This window comes from Ptychodera flava (genome assembly GCF_041260155.1).
Source record: "Ptychodera flava strain L36383 chromosome 23 unlocalized genomic scaffold, AS_Pfla_20210202 Scaffold_24__1_contigs__length_23054250_pilon, whole genome shotgun sequence".
Lineage (NCBI taxonomy): Eukaryota > Metazoa > Hemichordata > Enteropneusta > Ptychoderidae > Ptychodera > Ptychodera flava.
This window is the reverse complement of record NW_027248278.1, coordinates 8,389,030-8,408,521: the sequence shown is the minus strand read 5'-3', so window position 1 is coordinate 8,408,521 and position 19,492 is coordinate 8,389,030. Positions and strand designations below refer to the sequence as shown.

Sequence of the window (19,492 nt, the reverse complement as noted above, 5' to 3'; positions counted from 1 at the left end):
CTGACAATTCCTTGGTTTATGAAGAGAAAGTACTGTATGACTTCAACTTAATGTAAAGAAGAACAACCATTTTAATGAAAACAAACAAGTGATTCACACTTTGTAATCGGGACAAGTACTATGACACCCCTACACCAGTCACATGACCAAACAACTCGGGATTGTGAGACCAGTAAGCCACTAACACATGTTTATTATCCAATTAGTAAATATAAGAACAGGGAAAGTGGATCTTATATTCTTGCAAAATGTTAAACCCATCTACACAAATACCAATGACATTTGTTGGAGTAACTTGCAATACTTGGCATCCCATCGCAAAATCATTGCGTAAACACGTGACACCAGTTGTGTTAGTTACATATCTTACCGTGACAAGTTTTGCCGGTACCGTAGTACCCTTCCTTGCAAACACACAAATAACTTCCCTTGGTATTGGTACACAGTGCATTAGTGTCACAGGGATTTTGGTCGCATTCGTTGATATCTATTTAGGGAAGGAAAGTAGTCAAACAATGAGAGACAGACAGACAGACAGACAGACAGACAGACAGACAGACAGAAAAAATTGTATATTGCGAAACATTTTTGCAAAGACCAGGATGACAAGACTCATGCGTTTAAATGACTACAGCAACTTTTGGAAATTGATATCTCTTGAAAGTCAAACTGTATAATGACTGATAAAACGATCTAATAACATTGCTCTTTTAAAACCTTGCATTCTAGATTTTAAGGACTGAAAATCACTTAATATACAGTCTTTTTTCCATTGAGTGGTTCGTCAACAGAGGGTAGTTTACCTACCGACACATCGGTCGTTTGCAGACTTCTGAAATCCCTGGTCACAATCGCACACGTACCCACCGTCTGTGTTCGTACAACTGGAGTGAGCGCCACAGTTGTAAGTGACCTCAGGGTCATCGCACTCATTTATATCTGAAGACAGTAAGTAGCATTTAGTGTTTGTTACATGACAGTGAACCAAGTAAAAACATCATATAATTTTTGAAGCTCGTTGGTTGGTGAAATCAATTCTAATGAACATGAATTATCTAATGTACCTTCCACCAAGCCAATGACGTCTGACAAAAGCACGCTTAAGGTTGCAGGCGTTTCGATAGAATGCAATTGGTTGTAATTTACTAATAGAGGCTGCGCAAAGAACAGTTAAATGCTTTTTTCTGTAAAATACTATACAGTTATTGGCAATGAGTAAATATAGACACACAGTGACACCTTTTCATATTGACTTCGGATTTACTATGTTCAACATATCCATTCATCATATTTTAAACATTAATTGAGTGCTCGCTTAACGATCTTTTACTCTTTGTCAGCTATAATGTTTCCAACCAAAATTTTAATGCAATATTTTATCAATTTTTGTGAACTTTTCTGTACATTTTTCATAATTTTGGACCCAATGGATATCAAATTTCATCGGCTACAGTTTTTTTTCAAAATTTTGGAAAAATCAGAAAAAAGTGACTGTGGTATATTTTATAATGGTGACAAAGATAGACTTTGGCGCTCAAAAGTGTTATTGGTAAACAGCTGTAAAAGAAAAGCTTTTGCTGGTGTGAGGCGTTGTTGCTACGTCCAGTGTAGAAAGTCCTTGCCTGTACATCCATTGCCGCTCACTTTGCCATCACCGGTGTAACCAGGGGGGCACACGCATCGTACGTCACCGAAGACGTTGGAACAAACAGCGCCATCTACACACGGCCCAGGCGAACTCTCTGTACACTCGTCCACATCTGCGTTTCAGATAATTCAAATTTCAAGTTTAATGATTGCTGAATTGCTTGTGGATGTTTTGCAGTATGTTAGTATGGGAGACTGTGTGTTTGACTTTTCTTGTGATAACATGGAGAAAAAATAATGTTTCTTGGATTCTTAGGCAAAGCTACAGAGGCGGCGAGCGAATTTTAAAAAAGTCTTCTACAAAACCAGCGAGATTTTCCACAAGTTGCAACATCTAAGTCGGTTACTGTGACCAACTCTTTTGGGTTGGAAGCAGTGGCCGACTGGTTTTGTGTGAGGCCTATCAGCTAGGCGATGTTGCCGTGAGTGTGTGGGGGTTCGAATCCCGTTTGGGTTATAGTAAAAAATTAATATTACTAATAATTTGGAATAAAGATTCTAAAAACTGTCCACAATAAGAGGCATTACATATACACTGCCTGGCAGTGTTAACAACAAATCTGAGCATTTCTACCTGCTCCCACAAGAAAACAAAAACCTGTAAAAATATGCACAACAAAAATGCTCTAAAGGTACAAGTAAAAATGGTCAATGTAAATGTAAAGAATGTAAATTAGTAATGCCTCATTGAAAGTATTTTTACCTCAGTAACAGATAGTCAAACTCTTAAATTCAAATCTTTTCTGATCTACCAGTTGTGGGAGCTCATTTTAAACCTCTTTTTTCCGTCCCAGTGTTCTTAAAATCAAAAATGTTATTTTCCCCAAAAGAGTTAAAATAGGAATGACGGCTATTTGAATTTTAAATATCGGTACTCGTTAGCTTATTGGAGTCTCTGGTATCAAACTTTACAACCTGATCCCTGGTTATTATTCTGATTTGGTATGAGGGTGTCTGAATGTTTTGTTGAGGAAATTCTGAACAAATGTTCACCTCGTTCACTTTAGAGGTGCATACGACCCCAATGTATCAATACTTAGAATGAGAGAGATAAATTAAGGCTAAATAAAACTTACTTAGCTTACACGAGACGGATGATCAGATACGATACCTACCTCTGCATACAGCTCCGTCAGGTACAAACCCACTGCTGCATTGGCAACTGTACTTGCCCGGCGCGGTCACCTGGCACCCGCTTGTGTCTCTACCACAACGGGTCCCGTAATAATTTGTCGCCTGGCAAATGTCGTTCGCTAAGGTAACAGGAGGGAAAAGTCATCAATTGAACTGAATGAGGTCATTTGGAACTGAATAATGGTATGTCTAAGCATAGCGGAATGAGATATCTCACGTTGAAACGTGTGATACATAGTGGAGTTTCATTCTCAATATTCAATAGTATCATTTTTTCACGAGGGCGCCCTTCAGTTCTGTGTGACATATACCGTTTGGTTATTAAGACAAATTAATTATGTAATCGAGTAAAAGTCTTGCGCACAACCTTTGTTGACGTTAATTATATGTCTTGTGCGCTTCAGGAATTATATGGTTGTACAATATTAATCGAAGTCATAAGGAGAGATATGAGGCCTTTGCCACCTTTGAAGCTAATAAACTCCTTATAGGGCGCCCTCTGGGGTATTAGAGCCGTTGAACCCTTTTCCTGCCAAGTCCATATTTCACCACCAGGTCAAGGTGGTTAAAATTAATGAAACGCAACATGTTCAATATGGTGTATTTTAACATAATACTGTACATTTGAAAACTGTCGAAAACATAAATACTGTAAACTTGATATTTTTGGACTAAAGATGCTATAACAGGCTAGGCCAAGTGGGTGAAAATACGTCATGTTTTGGCTCAATACCGCTTTTTACTGACTTGGCTGATAGGGAAGTGATGCCATCTGGCAGGAAGAGGGTTAAGGGCCAAGTTTCAGTAATCTGCATTTCTTGCCATAAAGGTTCATTTGCGTTAATTGTCTTCTGCTAACCTTCACACAGGTAGCCATCACCGATGTAACCAGCATCACATCTGCATGCATAGCCGCCAGTGATAGTCACACAAGAGGCATGGTTGCCGCAGTTGAAGTTCCCTTCTGTGCATTGGTCGATCGCTGAAAATTTAAAAGGTAAGTGCGCTCGTTAAAAGTTGTACAGAATCCAAAGATGGTGGCGCTATTCTATTTCAGTGAATGCAATCCAGACTATGGTTTACGTCAGCTGCTTTGCTGTTAAACGTATTCTTACTTCTTCAACAGAGCGGAAAATTCTGAAAAGAGATTCTTTGGAAATGAAACAATCTATCGGTAACACTTTCATCAGCTATACATAACATGTACTGTACCAATAATCATACTCATATAATCATAAATGGCTTCACACAACATTTTTCAGACTTTCTCTTCAATATTTGCGTGTAACTCTCCATGATTAGGATATATTTCTTATCACCATTAGTATGCACAAAACAGATCACTTGAAGTGTAAAGTATAAACCTACGATCACAGGTCTTGGATCCTCCAAGGAATGTGAAGCCAGTCGGACAAACGCAGGTTGCAATATCGTTTTCAACTTCACAATATGCATCACCACAGTCTATGTTCTCTTCAGAGCACGGACCTGGCGCTGTAAATCGGATGTGAAGAACAATATAAGTGGAATTATAGAAGTAAATATTGCAATGATCTAAATCTGAAGGGGCTTATTGCAAATTATCTTAGAGAAGAGTCCGTTATTTTATAAATTTAATGACACTATCGAGATAGAGACTGATAAAACGTACTGAAAAACGGATACAAAATTAACTGAAATTAATATAATAACATTATAACTTTAATAACTTTCCTGACGTTTTTCCCACAAGGGTTAACAAAGTGAAGAACTAGGACTACAAAAAAACGTACATAGGGAATAAAATTTTCGATATATATATATATATATATATACATATATATATATAAATATATATAATATATATATATATGTATAAATAAATATATATGTATATATTATGTATAAGTATACAATGTAGTCATGAAAATCGGGATTATCTAAAAAATCTGAATATATGAATATATAAAAAGTACGATCGTCTACCTCATTCCATTCATCAAACTCCTTCACAAACATTAAAGAATTTACGTTTTTTTGATATTTGCGTCGCTTAACGCAAGTTAAACCGCTACTCTTCTGCAACATTTGTATGGGCGCTGAATTACCAATATAAGCTGACTTGAAAATTATTGCAAGTAAACTGACCACGGGAAGAAATATTTTACATCAAGTCATCTGATGTTCCAGATCTTTTTTGGCCACCGAAAGGTTAGTTTGGAAGAAATCGATTATTACCTGGGTATTTGCATAACTATGTGAGCAGCCTTATGGGGACAAAGTGGGCCATTTTTCATGATTTTTTTTGATACGAGATACTACTTACATTGTTTGATATGTTGACAGATACATATATTCGACTCCGGTTTTAGACAAATTAAATGAAACCATGGTGAAAATGAATGACCATTAATTCATTTTCGAAATGGTTTCATGTATCATGTCTAAAACAAGGGTCGAATATATGAATGGTCACCCATTCATTCAGTATCTTTCAACATGTCAAACAATATAAGTAGTATCTCGTATCAAACAAAATTCATGAAAAAATGGCCGACTTTGTCCCTTTAACGTTTTACTTCATAAACGGGTTGTAATTATTATTAGGATACGGTCGCATGTAGCTGGTGACTGCAGAATACAGAACAATTATTTCTTACCATAGCACATGTATCCGTTGCCTTGGAAACCAGCCTTGCACTCACAAGTGTAAGATCCATCTTGGTTTATACATTTTGCGTTAGGATCACATTTGTGTGTCGTGTCGTCAGCACATTCATCGAAATCTATGGGAAGACACTCACATACATTAGAATTCTGCACATTAATTTTTCAGGACACCAATATGTTTCTCTGTGTTGCTTTAAAAATTTACCATTTTGAAGATGCAAGTTTGTTGATAAATTTTGGTTTACGGACAGGTATGATACAACTGATCAAGCACATAAAAGTCACAGTGCATACTCCTTGCTGAGGGAAAATTTCGAAAGCAACTTCCACATAACCTTGAAGTATATTTTCCTTGACTTTGTCTCAAAACATAACAACCACACCAAAAATCAGTAGCTCCCAGGATGCATTGCTCTTGACTGTGTCGTGCCTCTTTCTCAAAGATTTTTGATCGGACTGTGTGGGGATGGCTGGATGAGATCTCCACAGAGCAGTGTGGGCAACCAAGACTTGAAAAGACATGCTGCCGTTTAAATGACCTTACCTTGGCAATCGTCATTGACCTTGACATAACCAGTAAGACACTCGCACGTGTAGCCCTTAATGTCATTCTTGCATCGTGAATTGGCTGTGCAAGGATCCGACGCTTGACGGCACTCGTTGACATCTTTGTGGAAAGAGAGTTGTCAAATGCATTTACTTTAATGACGTTTGTCTCAAGACGTTCATTGTACATCCTCGGTGTTCCCTCTAAAATTGTACTTATTACAACCCAACTTTAAAGGCACCATATTATGTAATTAACAAAACAGGATTGTCATAATGACATGTCATACATGACGTTTATTGCACACCCTCAAGTGTTCACATGAAATCGCACTTATGCCAACCTATTCTAAGTTTAAAGGCAACACGTATATAAATTATGCAATTAACAAAAATAGGGCTGTATTATAATGTTGTCTGTCTAATAATGATGTTTAATAAGTAAGGCACGGCTGAAAGAATATGTATGGCACAGCTGAGAGAATGTAATTCGCAACCTCATATATCCAACGGCAAGAGCGAATTAGCTCTATAGGCACACAATATAGGAACAAGAACAGTGCTAACCTTCACATAGCACTCCATTGCCAATAGTTCCATCTTGACAAACGCAATGATAACCGCCCTCAGTGTTGACACAATTAGCAAATTCGTGGCAGTTGTTTTCGCTGTTGCATTCATTATTGTCTGGAAAGATACATGAAAAATGTATTGATAAAGCAATCATAGATGTAAGTTACCACCAAAGATGACATATTAATTATCGTTAATCTAATGTAGAATATTGATGACGGTTAAGCTTATTTAAATGATGTTGTCTTAACTTGCGTGACTTTTCGTTTTCAGTTGTGAGATTCTTGTGAAGAAAGTGTCAATTTACAAATAGTCTGAAACACGTGCTTGTTGGTTGCATTCTTACCTTTCTGATCATCAGCACATTTTTAGCTATCAGGGCATTATGTAATAGAGCTTGTATTAATCCGGAAGTTCCAAAAGGTTCTATTTTCATCCGCTTAATATGATTTGCCCGTTACCGTAGATTCTTATGATTTACATATGTATGCAGAAGAAAGCTTTGTATACTCTGTGTGTCTGTAGGCATGTGTTGGCGTCAGATTGTCTCATCAGAAAATTTACCCACAAGATTACAATTTCAACACCTCAATAATCCTCTTACAGACAAGAACAAAGGCGATCCCAGGGATCGCCAAAAAGCCTTTAAGCTACCATATGATTTTCCTTCAGCTGACTTATTATCTTTGTTCAATGTTACCAGACAAAGAATGTATCCCTTTCAAGCAATTTTAGTGTTAAAATGTATAACTGGAAAAGCTTTGCAATAACTCCCTGATATGTAAACATTCTGAAGTACAATTTATCATTACAAAATACGTTGTACACAGAATATGAACTGCACTATTCAAAAATTCATGTTATGTACAGGTGAGAGAAGCATTCAGAATGGTTCTACGAAGATTTGGAATTCTTTGCCATATGATATGAAGTGAGAGTCAAGTTTATTGTGAAAGTATTTGTAAAAGAAAATGTTCCCTTCTTATGTTATCTTCTCTCACTTTCCTCTCTTTTACACTATATCGTGTAATTTTTCTCTGTACTTCAGGGTGCATTCGAGCCCAAATTAAAATTGCTCTTCAAAGCAACCTGGCTGCTCAATAAAAGTGTCAAAGCAAATAAATAAATAAACCTGGCTACACATGAAATGTATAAATAAATAAATAAATAAATAAATAAATAAATATAGATGAAGGTATGTAATGGGAATAATTTAATAATTCAATTATGTATTACAGCAACAAATCCTGACCGATATTAAATGTGAATCCATGTCAAAGACAGTTCCCGTCAGACAATTTTCAAATTTTAAATATGCAAATCGAGTCTCTTAATTATACACCAAGAAAGTGTAAGGTTATAAAGAACGCAATACCAGTGTCTTAAAACTTCTCTTTATTCTGAGAGTGCAGTGATTTGTCTTAAACACTTCCCTTCATTTCAAAACCTATCGTATCCTGGAGTTTTGTTTCATTACTCCAGCTTCAAAATATTCACTGGGTTATACAAATTTTATGAAAAAGCTTGTGGCCATCACTCACCAACACAAGTTAACTACAGTCTTTTCTAATGTACTTACCGACGCAGTGACCTGCGTTATTTTCATGGTAGCCATCTTGACAGGTACACTCAAACGCACCCTGGGTGTTCCTGCAGTCAGTGTTGGCACCACAGTCGTCCAGATCTTCAACGCACTCGTTACGATCTACAAAGACAAATAACCATTCTTTATGTCTAGCTTGTCAGCAGTTTATTTACCTTTATCACTGGAAACTGGGCTCCATTGGGAAACAATCGTCAATTTAATTGCCAATCATTTAAAGATGCAAAAATGCAATATTACGATTAGCTTCAATTATCATTTTGGTTATATCCTTCTGGGCTAATTTCAAATAAATCAATCGATATATTACTAAACTGACTGTCTTAGTTGATTATTTAAGTAATAAATTAATTGAGAGCTCTTTGATAATATGCAGCACTGATTACATATATTACAGTCGATGTTAGATATGCAAGCACGCAAAGACTTAATCAATGGACTGTGTTGGGTGAGTTGCGTGCTAGAAGAGTGATGCACAAAGTTGAAGATAACTAACGTGGTTTACATCCTAGATTTCAGTATATTCTTGCAATGTTCTAGGTAAGGTATAAGCCAGTCCTATGGATGACCTTATTACCAAGCTGGGATATCATCTTGTATAATTTAACATTTCAAGTTTATGTTGTGGCTCTTGTTTTATTCCGTTAATATTTACCTTACAGTTTTTACATACCTTGGCAGAACAAGCCGTTGCTTTGGTAGCCGGTTTCGCAAATACAGAGATAGTCGCCCTCTGTGTTCAGACAGAAAGAGTTTTCTGGACACGAGTAGGTTAACGGATCAGCACACTCGTCTTTATCTGATGATTTAACATACAAAGTGAACTAATATCACTTGAAAGCACTATACTAAAACAACCCAAATTATACATTTTCACATATTTTACAAAGTTCTGACAAGTTCCTGAAAACCAAACTTGCAATTCATTGCATAAATTTTCTTCGTTAGGCATAACTTGCTGTCATCCAAAGATTTGCTCAGATTGCAACTTGTACTTCTAATTGACTGTTCGGTTAAAATGCAACACTGTTGAAGTTCAATACAATTTAGCTTCACATTGGAGACTCACAAAACAAATCTGTAGGATTTCTTCCTGTAAGATCCTTAAAAAGTTTATAAGACGCTAATAAGTACTTTATAAGCACATTAGTAAAATAAGAATCGTACGAGATTATTATAAAATTCTTATATGAAACTAAATTTCTTACATATTTCTTATAAAAATAAGTTAGATGAAAAATGAGTAAGTAATTTTCTTTTGTCATGATTGGTTTCACTACAAAACTTATAAGCATCAGATAAGATTCTGACTCTTTGTAATTTGCATTTAAGATAATTACAAGAATCCTATAAGAAAATCTGGTACTGCAAAAAATTGAAAAGTGTTAATCATGAATAGTCATTAAGATTTTTATCAGGTTTGATAGTATCATTTGTGTAGTTTTTTTTGTTTTTTTGTTTTTGTTTTTGTTTTTGTTTTTGTTTTTTGGGGTTTTTGCTTATACCTGTACAGTCATCTCCGTTTCCAGTGAAACCATCATTGCACACACAACCATAGCCGCCATATTGCGTTCTGGAACAGAATGCATTGGTGTGACACGTGATCCCCGATGTGCAGTCTGCATTGGCTGTAATGAAATAGCGGAGGCGTATGAATAAAGTGCATACACTGTCCACTAGCTTATTGACATACATTTGCTGTGCTGTGGAGACCATGTTTTTTATACTTGGTAAACAGCACTAGTGACTGGGGCAGATTTTATAAAGGCAACAAACACTGACTTTTGCGATCAAACATTAAAAGCGTGATATTGTTTTGTAACTGATATACATCAAACATAATCGACAAAGTCTATACTTTGATAGGGCGCAAACTTATTTCTTGATTCCATAGACACTCACGTTCACATGTTAAGCCATCGCCCCGGAAACCTGCCATACAGACACATGTATAGCTTCCCTCAGTGTTGTCACACACGGCATCTTGGTGACATGGGTCGGCATATCCATCTGAACACTCATCAATATCTGTAGATGGACGATAAAAATGTTGATATTAGGATAAACAATTTAAAATTATCTTGAAAAAGGTAATACCACAATAGCAATTTTAAATTATCCTTGAATTAAATTAAATTAAATTATTTTGGGTAATACAATTATTCATGGCATAGGAAAGAGTGGATACAGACCTATGGTACCTGTCGTATTTTTTATGTGGACAGGGTTTAGAGTCAAAAGGTTACTCTGTCACAATTAATCTGAATGTTACTGATATTTTAATTCAACTCGAAAGGTATTTTATCGCACAGGCAAACATGTCAGTTGTAATGCCTGCAAGTTCACTTTATAAGTATACTGTCACCTGTTCCACGTTTGCCACAGTTACCATGGAAAGAGAAAATCTAACCAATTACAGATTTTAAGCGGGTGTCCACTTTTTTAACACAGCGACATCACATGGTCATTTTGAATACCAAGGAACACCCCTTTTACCAAATATTGGCACATTTAGATTACAGGTGACTGTATACCTTTAAATTGAATTTGCTAATCCTCACATACCTCTACATTCGCGGCCATTGCCGGTGTAACCTTCATTACAGCAGCAAGCAAAAGAACCATCGAAGTTCAAACAGTGTGCATTGACATCGCACATGCTCAGCAGCGGATCGGCACACTCGTCGATGTCATAACACTGCCCTCCATCTCCATTGAATCCGTGTTCACACTGACATATGTAGGTACCTATTTCATTCACGCAGATAGAGTTTGGCGGACAGTCGGACTCGCCAGTCAGGCATTCGTTAACATCTGAAGGACAGGAAAAATGTTAAAGCAAGGAAAATGTTAAATTGTCTATAGAACATAATGGTTGCAGGTTTGGAAAAGCTATTTAAAGTGGAATTTCCATTGGGAACCGATATTCAGACTCTCAAATGTTTACAATATTAACTTGTCCACAATTTGTGTGTGATCACTTTCAACCTCTTGGAGAGAGAAACATTTTAAAAGTCAAGTTACTTTAAAAAATCAACCATTTACCTACATAGAGTTAACACAATTGTGGCGACAGTTTTAAATATTGGTTAACTTTAGGTAATGTGTTTCTCAAGTACAAAATTTTGCGAAGTGTCCCGTGACTTTTATGCTTGATTTCGAAAGAGAAGTGTTGAACGTTGCCTTGCAGTGAATCTGAGCAAAAATTTGAAGTCTTTTACTTTCGAGGCGCATATTACCTTAAACAGACTTCACAACAATTCACCCTTCAAATCTTGTGATGTTAAAAAGTTACACATGCAAGAGTAGGGTGAGTTCTTGAGTAGTGGTAAGTTTAATGCTGCGTACATTGGCATCATCGATGTACTATATATTATGGCCCAAACATGGAACTATGTGCCCGAGGGTAGGTTACCATTTGCCCGACGTGAGGAGGGCAAATAGTCTCCTGCCTCGAGGTACACAGTCCCTTGTTTGGGCTATAATGTTTTTATTGCATGCCTCTCTCACAAAAAATCACTCTAAATTGGTTTGTTTGCTTATAAATCATAATAATATGCTTTATTTCCATGTCAGAAAATGTTGAATATGTTGAAAATAGAATGATTATCATTATGGAATGCCTCATTGATGTAATCACTGTTATGCGGTTTATAAAATTTTTCGTATAATTTTGTAAAAATAGTATTTCGTATAAAATGGAGCACCATGCAACACTCGGTATACAAGGCATGCTGCTGCATTATGAAAGGTAACCAACTTCAACATTACTAATCGAGTTGGACAAGCGGTGGAGATAGATTCTTATGAAAAATCACATTCCAGCCATAAATGGATGTGTCCTTTGGAATAGTGATGCAAGCACCATTGGGGATTAGAAACTTACCGAAACAAACCTGTCCGTCACCCGTATACCCCTCTGTACACTCACATCTGTGCCCTCCGGTAATATCGTGACACTTTGCAAAAGGTGAACACGAGTGGCGCCCTTCAGAACATTGTACAGCTGTCAAGAAAGCATATCACTTTATTCAATAAATCAGATAACCAAGAACATGCGTCCGATTGGGCTGGACTGTGTGGAATCAAATGTAACATTACCAAAATATATGTTAGTTATCACGTTTTTTAATTCTGTTACCATTGCCATAAAGGACACAAAGCTGCATAGAAAAATGACATTTCCAAGCCCTAACCCTTTAAAAGAAATATCATGCCGCCAATATTTGCTACCACGGATGTTTAGTGTCACCATTGAAGCAGTTGTTTACCGATCTACATTTTGTACGCTGACATAACAACCAGCAGTTAGTTTTGATGAAAATCCCTTTTAAGGTAGTATGCGCCTCCAAAGTGAGACTTAAACTTTTGCTGTAACTTTCCTCAATGAAACTTTCCACCGTTCTTTTGCAAAATGTAAAATAAAAATCAGGGGTCATTTTACAAAGTTTTGTACTAGAGAATCGAATTACCTAACACTACTGATATTTGAAATTCAAAACGGCTGCCATCCCTGTGTTAACTCTAAGGAGAAAAATAAGATTTTCAAAAAAAAAAAAATAAGCTGGTGAAAATCATGCTCACTCTGAGAGCTTTAAAATGAGTTCAATACGAGTGGTAGATCAGAACAGAATTGTAAAATGTTCAGAGTCAGACTGTCTTTGAGGCGCATTCTACAATAATGTTAGGGAAATTACTCGCAAATAAATTGTGGCATGAACTTTACTGCCATATTAATATTGGAACTATTAAGTCTTACCTCGGCAGAAAAGTCCATTGCCTTCTAGACCTGCCTCGCATTGGCAAGAGTAGGAACCATCAGTGTTCGTACACGTGGCATGAACGTGACACACATCACCCTCCGCACATTCGTCAATGTCTGGAGACAAAGATCGATTGTAAAACAAGAAAATAACAGGGGGTAGAAAGAAATTGTCAAAGGAGGCAAACACACAGCTGTATCACCCACCAAGTCTAACATATCTAATTTGCTATACCATGTATTACAAATATCACGATTTTCATGTTTTGTGTATAATGGGAGAAAATAGGAAAACGGTATGATTCATTGAAGGCCACTTCATACATAAATGTCACTCAAAACTCTACTGTGAGAGAAGAACACAGGCATTGCAGTTTGAAATATCTGACCACTCTCTTTTTATGTATTGCAAAATTTAGGCTAAGACGTGTACACTACATGCTTCCTCTGTTACTATAGCAATTTCTTGAAAGCGTTGAGTTCCTAGTATTAGAGAATTCAATAATATATTGTTAATTCCTAGCAGAGAAAAACGTCCTGTTAATTAGATTATTCGGTTAGTAGTTTTCAATTCACATCAATTTTTTGAGCCCAAAAAATTCTAACCTACCAATGCAATGATACGGTGCCTTCTTGGAGATTCTATAGCCATCACCGCAAAGATCTTCCGCTGGTTCCAGTGCTAGAAAAGGTAAAATATAAAATAACAAATTATACATTGTAAGTTATTTTTGATGTAAACGTGTTCTAGATAAGTTTCCTTTATACAGAAATGCTACCAGTATATGATATCATGTTTTACTACAACACTGCCTCTGGAAGTTGGCTGAGTTGGTTGGAAAATGCTGCATCAGAAGTTGTCTATTTTATGACACGTGAATTAGTTTGGCATTATCCCTAGACAATGCTCAGCACCATGATTCTAGACACAAGTACTATAATCATGCTACTGACTCTCATTGGATACGTGTGCAGGTACTTTGCTGTCCAGCCTCAAATTGTTATCGGATATGCTCCATCGCTTGACGATCCGTTCCAATCATGAGGTTAAACTTCATTTTTGAGTGGCACAAGACTACAATTCCACGACAAGGCAATGAAAATGGCCCCAAAATGGGAAAATGTCGCGTGACACAACATCACTTTGTCTATAAATTGTTACTCACCATCGCAAAGTGTACCAGTTCCGGAATAGCCCTCATTACATTCACATTCGTAGGAGCCTTCTGTGTTCACACATTGTGCCATGAAGGCACAGTTGACATCCATTGTTTTACACTCGTCGATATCTGAGAGAGAGAGAGAGAGAGAGAGAGAGAGAGAGAGAGAGAGAGAGAGAGAGAGAGAGAGAGAAGGTTATTGTACTGCTTTTCCAACAGATGTATAAATTTATCAACGCTGAATATAGTTGAAAAACTGGTATGGTGTCTTTAATGTTAATTTGTGTAATGAGATCAATAGCTTGAGAAGTAATATTAACCAATTTGGTGAAACTATGGTTGTGTACTTCATGTTTTTTATTAATTGTAAAAGATTGATTAATTTGTGATTTCAGCGGAGTTACTGTTTACTTCTCGGGGTCTAATAGTCCGACAAGATTGCAGTCCATTGAAAACAGATGAATGTTACCTGAAAGGTTATAGACATTAATATGACAGCGCCCTCTGTCAGGCTTCAACCACTAATATTGAAAGTTATGACTGTCAAATAAGCATCTTTATTAATTTCATACATAGTACTTGCCTTTCATGAGGGCTTTACTATTATTTATTTTTATTTTGCATGCTGTTTTGTACCTGCCAAGTCACAATCTTTTTAAAAACAATTATTTATGCTGTAGTTTCAAATGAATATTTTAGCGGGGCTATTCGCTATTTAATTATGAATTGATGAACAAAAGAAAGAAGGGACGGAAAGATGAATGAACAATAACTAAAAATGAATAAACAATTTGATCGGGATGTTATTCACAATTGCGCCAAATACCATTGAGCATAAATCAATATTTCATTAACCATTAATTGTGCAAGGTTAAACCTACAACGAGATTCAAGCACTGCTTACCGACACACTGGTTGCCTTCTTTCTGGTAGCCATCGGGGCACTCACATGAATAACCTCCATCGGTGTTCACACACTGGAAGAGCGCATCCGTGTAACAAGGCATCAGATAGATCTCGCATTCGTTTATGTCTGAAATCGACAAAGACCAAGTGATATTTCTCAGGCACGAAAGGTACAAGTTAATAGTTTGCACTTGACATACAAAGTTTAGTCATCGAATATAATAGTATGATATAAAATATCAATTTATTCAAAACCTCTTAGTTATTTTCATTACATTTATGACGTGTTTTGGATATAACATTCAGTAAATTTTAAATTGAATTCCAACTCACAACGTACGGCACGCATTTAGTTACCTAGTGAAGACATCACAGTGAAAACCGTTCGGCCGAATGAGGATGCGTTGCAGTATGTAACAACCCTCAAAAAACTTCACCCTTTAAATAATTTGTATCATTCAATAGTCAATACCGTGCAATTTAAACAAGATAGGGTTACGTCCCCCGTCTTCAACATTTAAATATAAACCTCATCTCCCAAACACGACAATAATATTAGTACACATCGTGACATTTTCATTAGTCATAAAGTTGTAGACCTTGATGCAGATACGTCGATCTACCCAATGATCAGTCTAATCATCTACTTATCAGCATGGCAGGTAACACAAGTATTTACTTGTCAATGTCCCATGCATATATCTCTCCAAGCATTTAAAGTCAGCAGACCATTTGCATTTACTATCCTGTCGGGAAACACCCCTCTATCCTAAAACCTGTTTTAATATTACCTTTGAAAACCTACTCCACTAAGGCACACGCTACTACCACTCAGAAGACATGGCATGACCTACCTGTGCATTCGTTGATCCCGTCTCCCTCAAAGCCAGTTTTACATTTGCATATTGACTCTCCAAGATAGTTGTTTGTACAGAAAGCATTTGGATGACAGTCGTCTCTCATCTCATCACAGTTGTCCTTGTCTGTGCAAGCAACAAACGATGTATGATGTTTCAGTAAATAAACACTGCAGACGATTGTGGGACAGTGTATTACAATGTAATGCAGTAATATGAATTATGCCTTATAACAATGAAAGAGGGTAGTTGTTTACCCTTTGAGCACTGTAATATTTCCCACCAAATTTTTGACATTTTTACCAATATTTATCAATTCTTCTGTAATTTTGTGGTAATTGTGAACCAAATGGACATCACATTTTATTGGCTACAGTTTTTCATCAAAATTTTGACAAATATCTGAAAAATATGACTAGAGTATATTTTATAATATCAACAAAACCTGAATTTGGCGCTCAAAGAATTAAGTAAAGCAAGGCAGAGCATTAGGCCCTTGGAGTATAGTAGCGTACAGCAAATGACTTTGTGATGTAGAGCACAGCAAAGCCTGCAATTCAGGACATAACAGTGCAGCTATAGAATATCCTGACACAGCACCAAGGAAGGCACACTGCAGCACATTCATAGCACAGCAAATCTATACGCAGTGCAGAGCAATACATTTAAACATGCCAAAGTTTATGATGAGAAAGTGCAGTGCAATATACGACACGGAACAGCAAACAGTAGGAAAACAGACTACAAAATATAGTTAAATGTAAATCTTGGTAAACCGAAAAAGCGATAATCATATTACGTCGATTAAGTTAGCAAACATATAACAGATATCTGTGGCACTGAAATAACCTTCCTTGTACATATTCCGAACAAGCTTTGGGGGAACTCTCAAAATTGACTTTTATTCGATAGACAAGAAGTCCTTTCCCAAACCAAATCCAGTTGGTTTCTTCTATTTAAAAACTAACTTCTATGTCAATGTATGATCAATGTTTTTAAGAAGACATTGCCATATCATTATCGGATGCTATTCAAAGGAATAGTTTGCAATATGCTCTGTTTGTATGTTACCTAAACACTCTCCTCCAATTAGCTCCAGGCCGGGGAAACACTCGCATTCATAAGTTCCTTCCAAATTACGACAGTTTGAATTATGCGAACAGCTGTCACTCTGCCTTCTGCATTCATCAATGTCTGTAAAGATAAATAAACAAGGAAGCCAATAAATAATTGACAATTTCAATCATTGATATGGCTATTTGATATCACATGTGTATAACACATTATATCGCCACTTAATTATTCAAAGATATACGTATGAATCATTCAGGTTGCAATCCACAGAAAAAGGGTGCGAGTTTGTGTTTTACAGAAAGCCACAATGTGGCTTGAAAGTCAAGGACTTCAAGTTTTGCTCAAACTTTTCTCAAGACACTTTTCAAACATTCTTATACAAAATAAAGAATAAAAATCAGGGTTACCGGGTAAGTTAAAGAAACAAATTGCCTAACCAATAATTGATATTCAACATGGCCGCCAACCCTTTGTACTATCGACGAAAAACACTTTTCTACTTTCAAAGCCCATAAGAGGGTGAAAATTTCTCTTGCTCCAAGAACTTTAATATGAGCCCCAACAAGTGGTAGATCGGAAGAGAATCGTAAAAATTTGTGAGATCAAATATCTGCCCCCGTGGTACATCGTATCTCAGAGTCAAGTCTCACTCAACACATACCGATACAATTGCCAAATCCATCCATTTCATAACCATCAGGACACAGACACTTAAAAGTTCCGGCTAGATTGATACATGTTGATCCCGTTGGACAGCTGTCTGTCACTAGACATTCATTTATATCTGAAATGAAACAACATTACCAGTAAATGACCATTCACATATTTCTCCTTAGAACAAAATTGGAAACTATCATGCATATTGTTGAAGCAGGCATACCTCATTTTTGCAACTCTTATAAATCAATGAGATATTTTGATGACATGTTTTATTTCAAGTGGGCTAGACGGAATAATGTATTTGGAAGGTACAAAGCACTATAGTATTATATCCATCGCAATATCTCTGTGCATGTTTTACGAGAAAATGCAGAAAAATACAACACTATATCAGACAAAGTTATAAATTGCATTGACCATATAATTTCAAAAAGTGTACTAAACTGCCTCAGGATTTCAGAACATGGGAAGACCTTCATCAAGTAAGATTTTGAATAGCTTTTGAGCTAGTCAGCAATCAGACAAACGGATTTGCACAACAAAAAAGGTCTTGGCGATTTGACAAAGAGGACACAATTTTAAAAGCACTACAGTTACTATCAACTTATACCTGTGCAAGTAGTACCATCACCCTCAAAGCCATCGTCGCATGCGCAGATAAAACTATCAAAGGTGTCCTCACAGATACAACCATAATCCGTACAGCAGTTATGATCTCCTTCCGCACACTCGTCCGTATCTGTCAAGAACGACAAAAAACAAAAGTTGTCGGCGTTCGTTCATCATCGATGGTACATTTTTGGACGATACGTACAAAGTACAAAGATGAGATAGGTCGGTCGGGAAATTTTTTTCACTGTGTTACATTCATTCAGTCTAACCATAAGAACAGCAAAATTCGGCAAAAATCATGTGAGATTTTGAAAATGAGAATATAAAACAAGTTAGGGTAAGAGGGTTACAAATATGATAGGTCGAGTTACCAGAAACACGTGGTTTTTTTTTGTTTTGTATTGTTTTGTTTTGTTTTGCCTGATCCTGTAATCGTTCATTGCTGATACAAATATATCCGCTTAACTATTTGAAAATTGTGCGAACAAAACAATCAGAATCATTGAAATTACTTCGCCAAAAACGCAACACGGTGAATTTCATTGTAAACATAATGAAAATTGCAACCAGTAAGCCATTTGACGCAAAGCTAACATAAAACTCTTCTCCTTAGAACTATTAAAGGGATAAGTTAAATGTCATCTTAAAAGTATGTAAACTCACATTTACTTGCTTGAGTTTCAAAAAGTCTTCTCAATCCTTTTCAATGATCTCGGCAATAATTCTGACGTAAAACATGCTTACATTGTATTTTTGCCCACTCCTACCTTAATTTCGCAGTTTTTGTGTCATAAACGTTGATGACATTGTCAGTTACACCTAGAATTTTAATGTGTACCTTTGTCAAGGTACATATTCCTATAGGTTACTACCTAAGGTTTGGTTCATGGTCCCTGGCGTTAAATGCATATCTACATAAATAGAGTAGTAAACATTCAATTGAGTTGAAGATATCGTACAGTAGACGAACGATACAGACAGTGTAGGTGAGAACATTTGGTTCTATAATAAAGTTCAAGTCAGATCAAACGTTACTGTTGCCTGACACGAAGATATCGATTTTTTGTATGTTTTGTAGCAAGTAAGCACTCACCTCCACATGTGAATCCGTCACCTACAGTGCCATCCCCACACTGACATTTGAAACTACCCTGTGTGTTGGTGCAGGTTGCCCTCGTGTCACATGGACTGGTCGCGCATTCATCGATATCTGTCAGTTTCAGAACATTTAACAAAAACCGGAAAAGTCAGATTTATCACTAGAGGTACGAAGATATTAAAAACAACGCTGAAACAGACCAGGGACACT

General features: G+C 36.5%; 1 protein-coding gene across 1 annotated transcript in view; it reads right to left on the bottom strand.

The window, feature by feature from the left end:
- LOC139124582 (fibrillin-1-like) overlaps positions 1-19,492 on the bottom strand; it is a 67,412-nt gene that overhangs the window by 21,297 nt on the left and 26,623 nt on the right. Inside the window, exons 28-51 of the mRNA XM_070690715.1 lie at positions 19,277-19,393; positions 18,182-18,310; positions 17,573-17,695; positions 16,909-17,031; positions 15,835-15,963; positions 14,979-15,107; positions 14,081-14,203; positions 13,525-13,596; positions 12,912-13,031; positions 12,039-12,158; positions 10,718-10,966; positions 10,055-10,180; positions 9,658-9,780; positions 8,826-8,951; positions 8,129-8,254; positions 6,544-6,663; positions 5,975-6,097; positions 5,421-5,546; positions 4,150-4,275; positions 3,641-3,763; positions 2,763-2,900; positions 1,623-1,760; positions 808-939; positions 371-487 (exon numbers count right to left, since the gene is read on the bottom strand). Of these exons, the coding sequence (XP_070546816.1) occupies positions 371-487; positions 808-939; positions 1,623-1,760; positions 2,763-2,900; positions 3,641-3,763; positions 4,150-4,275; positions 5,421-5,546; positions 5,975-6,097; positions 6,544-6,663; positions 8,129-8,254; positions 8,826-8,951; positions 9,658-9,780; positions 10,055-10,180; positions 10,718-10,966; positions 12,039-12,158; positions 12,912-13,031; positions 13,525-13,596; positions 14,081-14,203; positions 14,979-15,107; positions 15,835-15,963; positions 16,909-17,031; positions 17,573-17,695; positions 18,182-18,310; positions 19,277-19,393 (3,078 nt within the window). The remainder of the gene's footprint in view (positions 1-370; positions 488-807; positions 940-1,622; positions 1,761-2,762; positions 2,901-3,640; positions 3,764-4,149; positions 4,276-5,420; positions 5,547-5,974; positions 6,098-6,543; positions 6,664-8,128; positions 8,255-8,825; positions 8,952-9,657; positions 9,781-10,054; positions 10,181-10,717; positions 10,967-12,038; positions 12,159-12,911; positions 13,032-13,524; positions 13,597-14,080; positions 14,204-14,978; positions 15,108-15,834; positions 15,964-16,908; positions 17,032-17,572; positions 17,696-18,181; positions 18,311-19,276; positions 19,394-19,492) is intronic.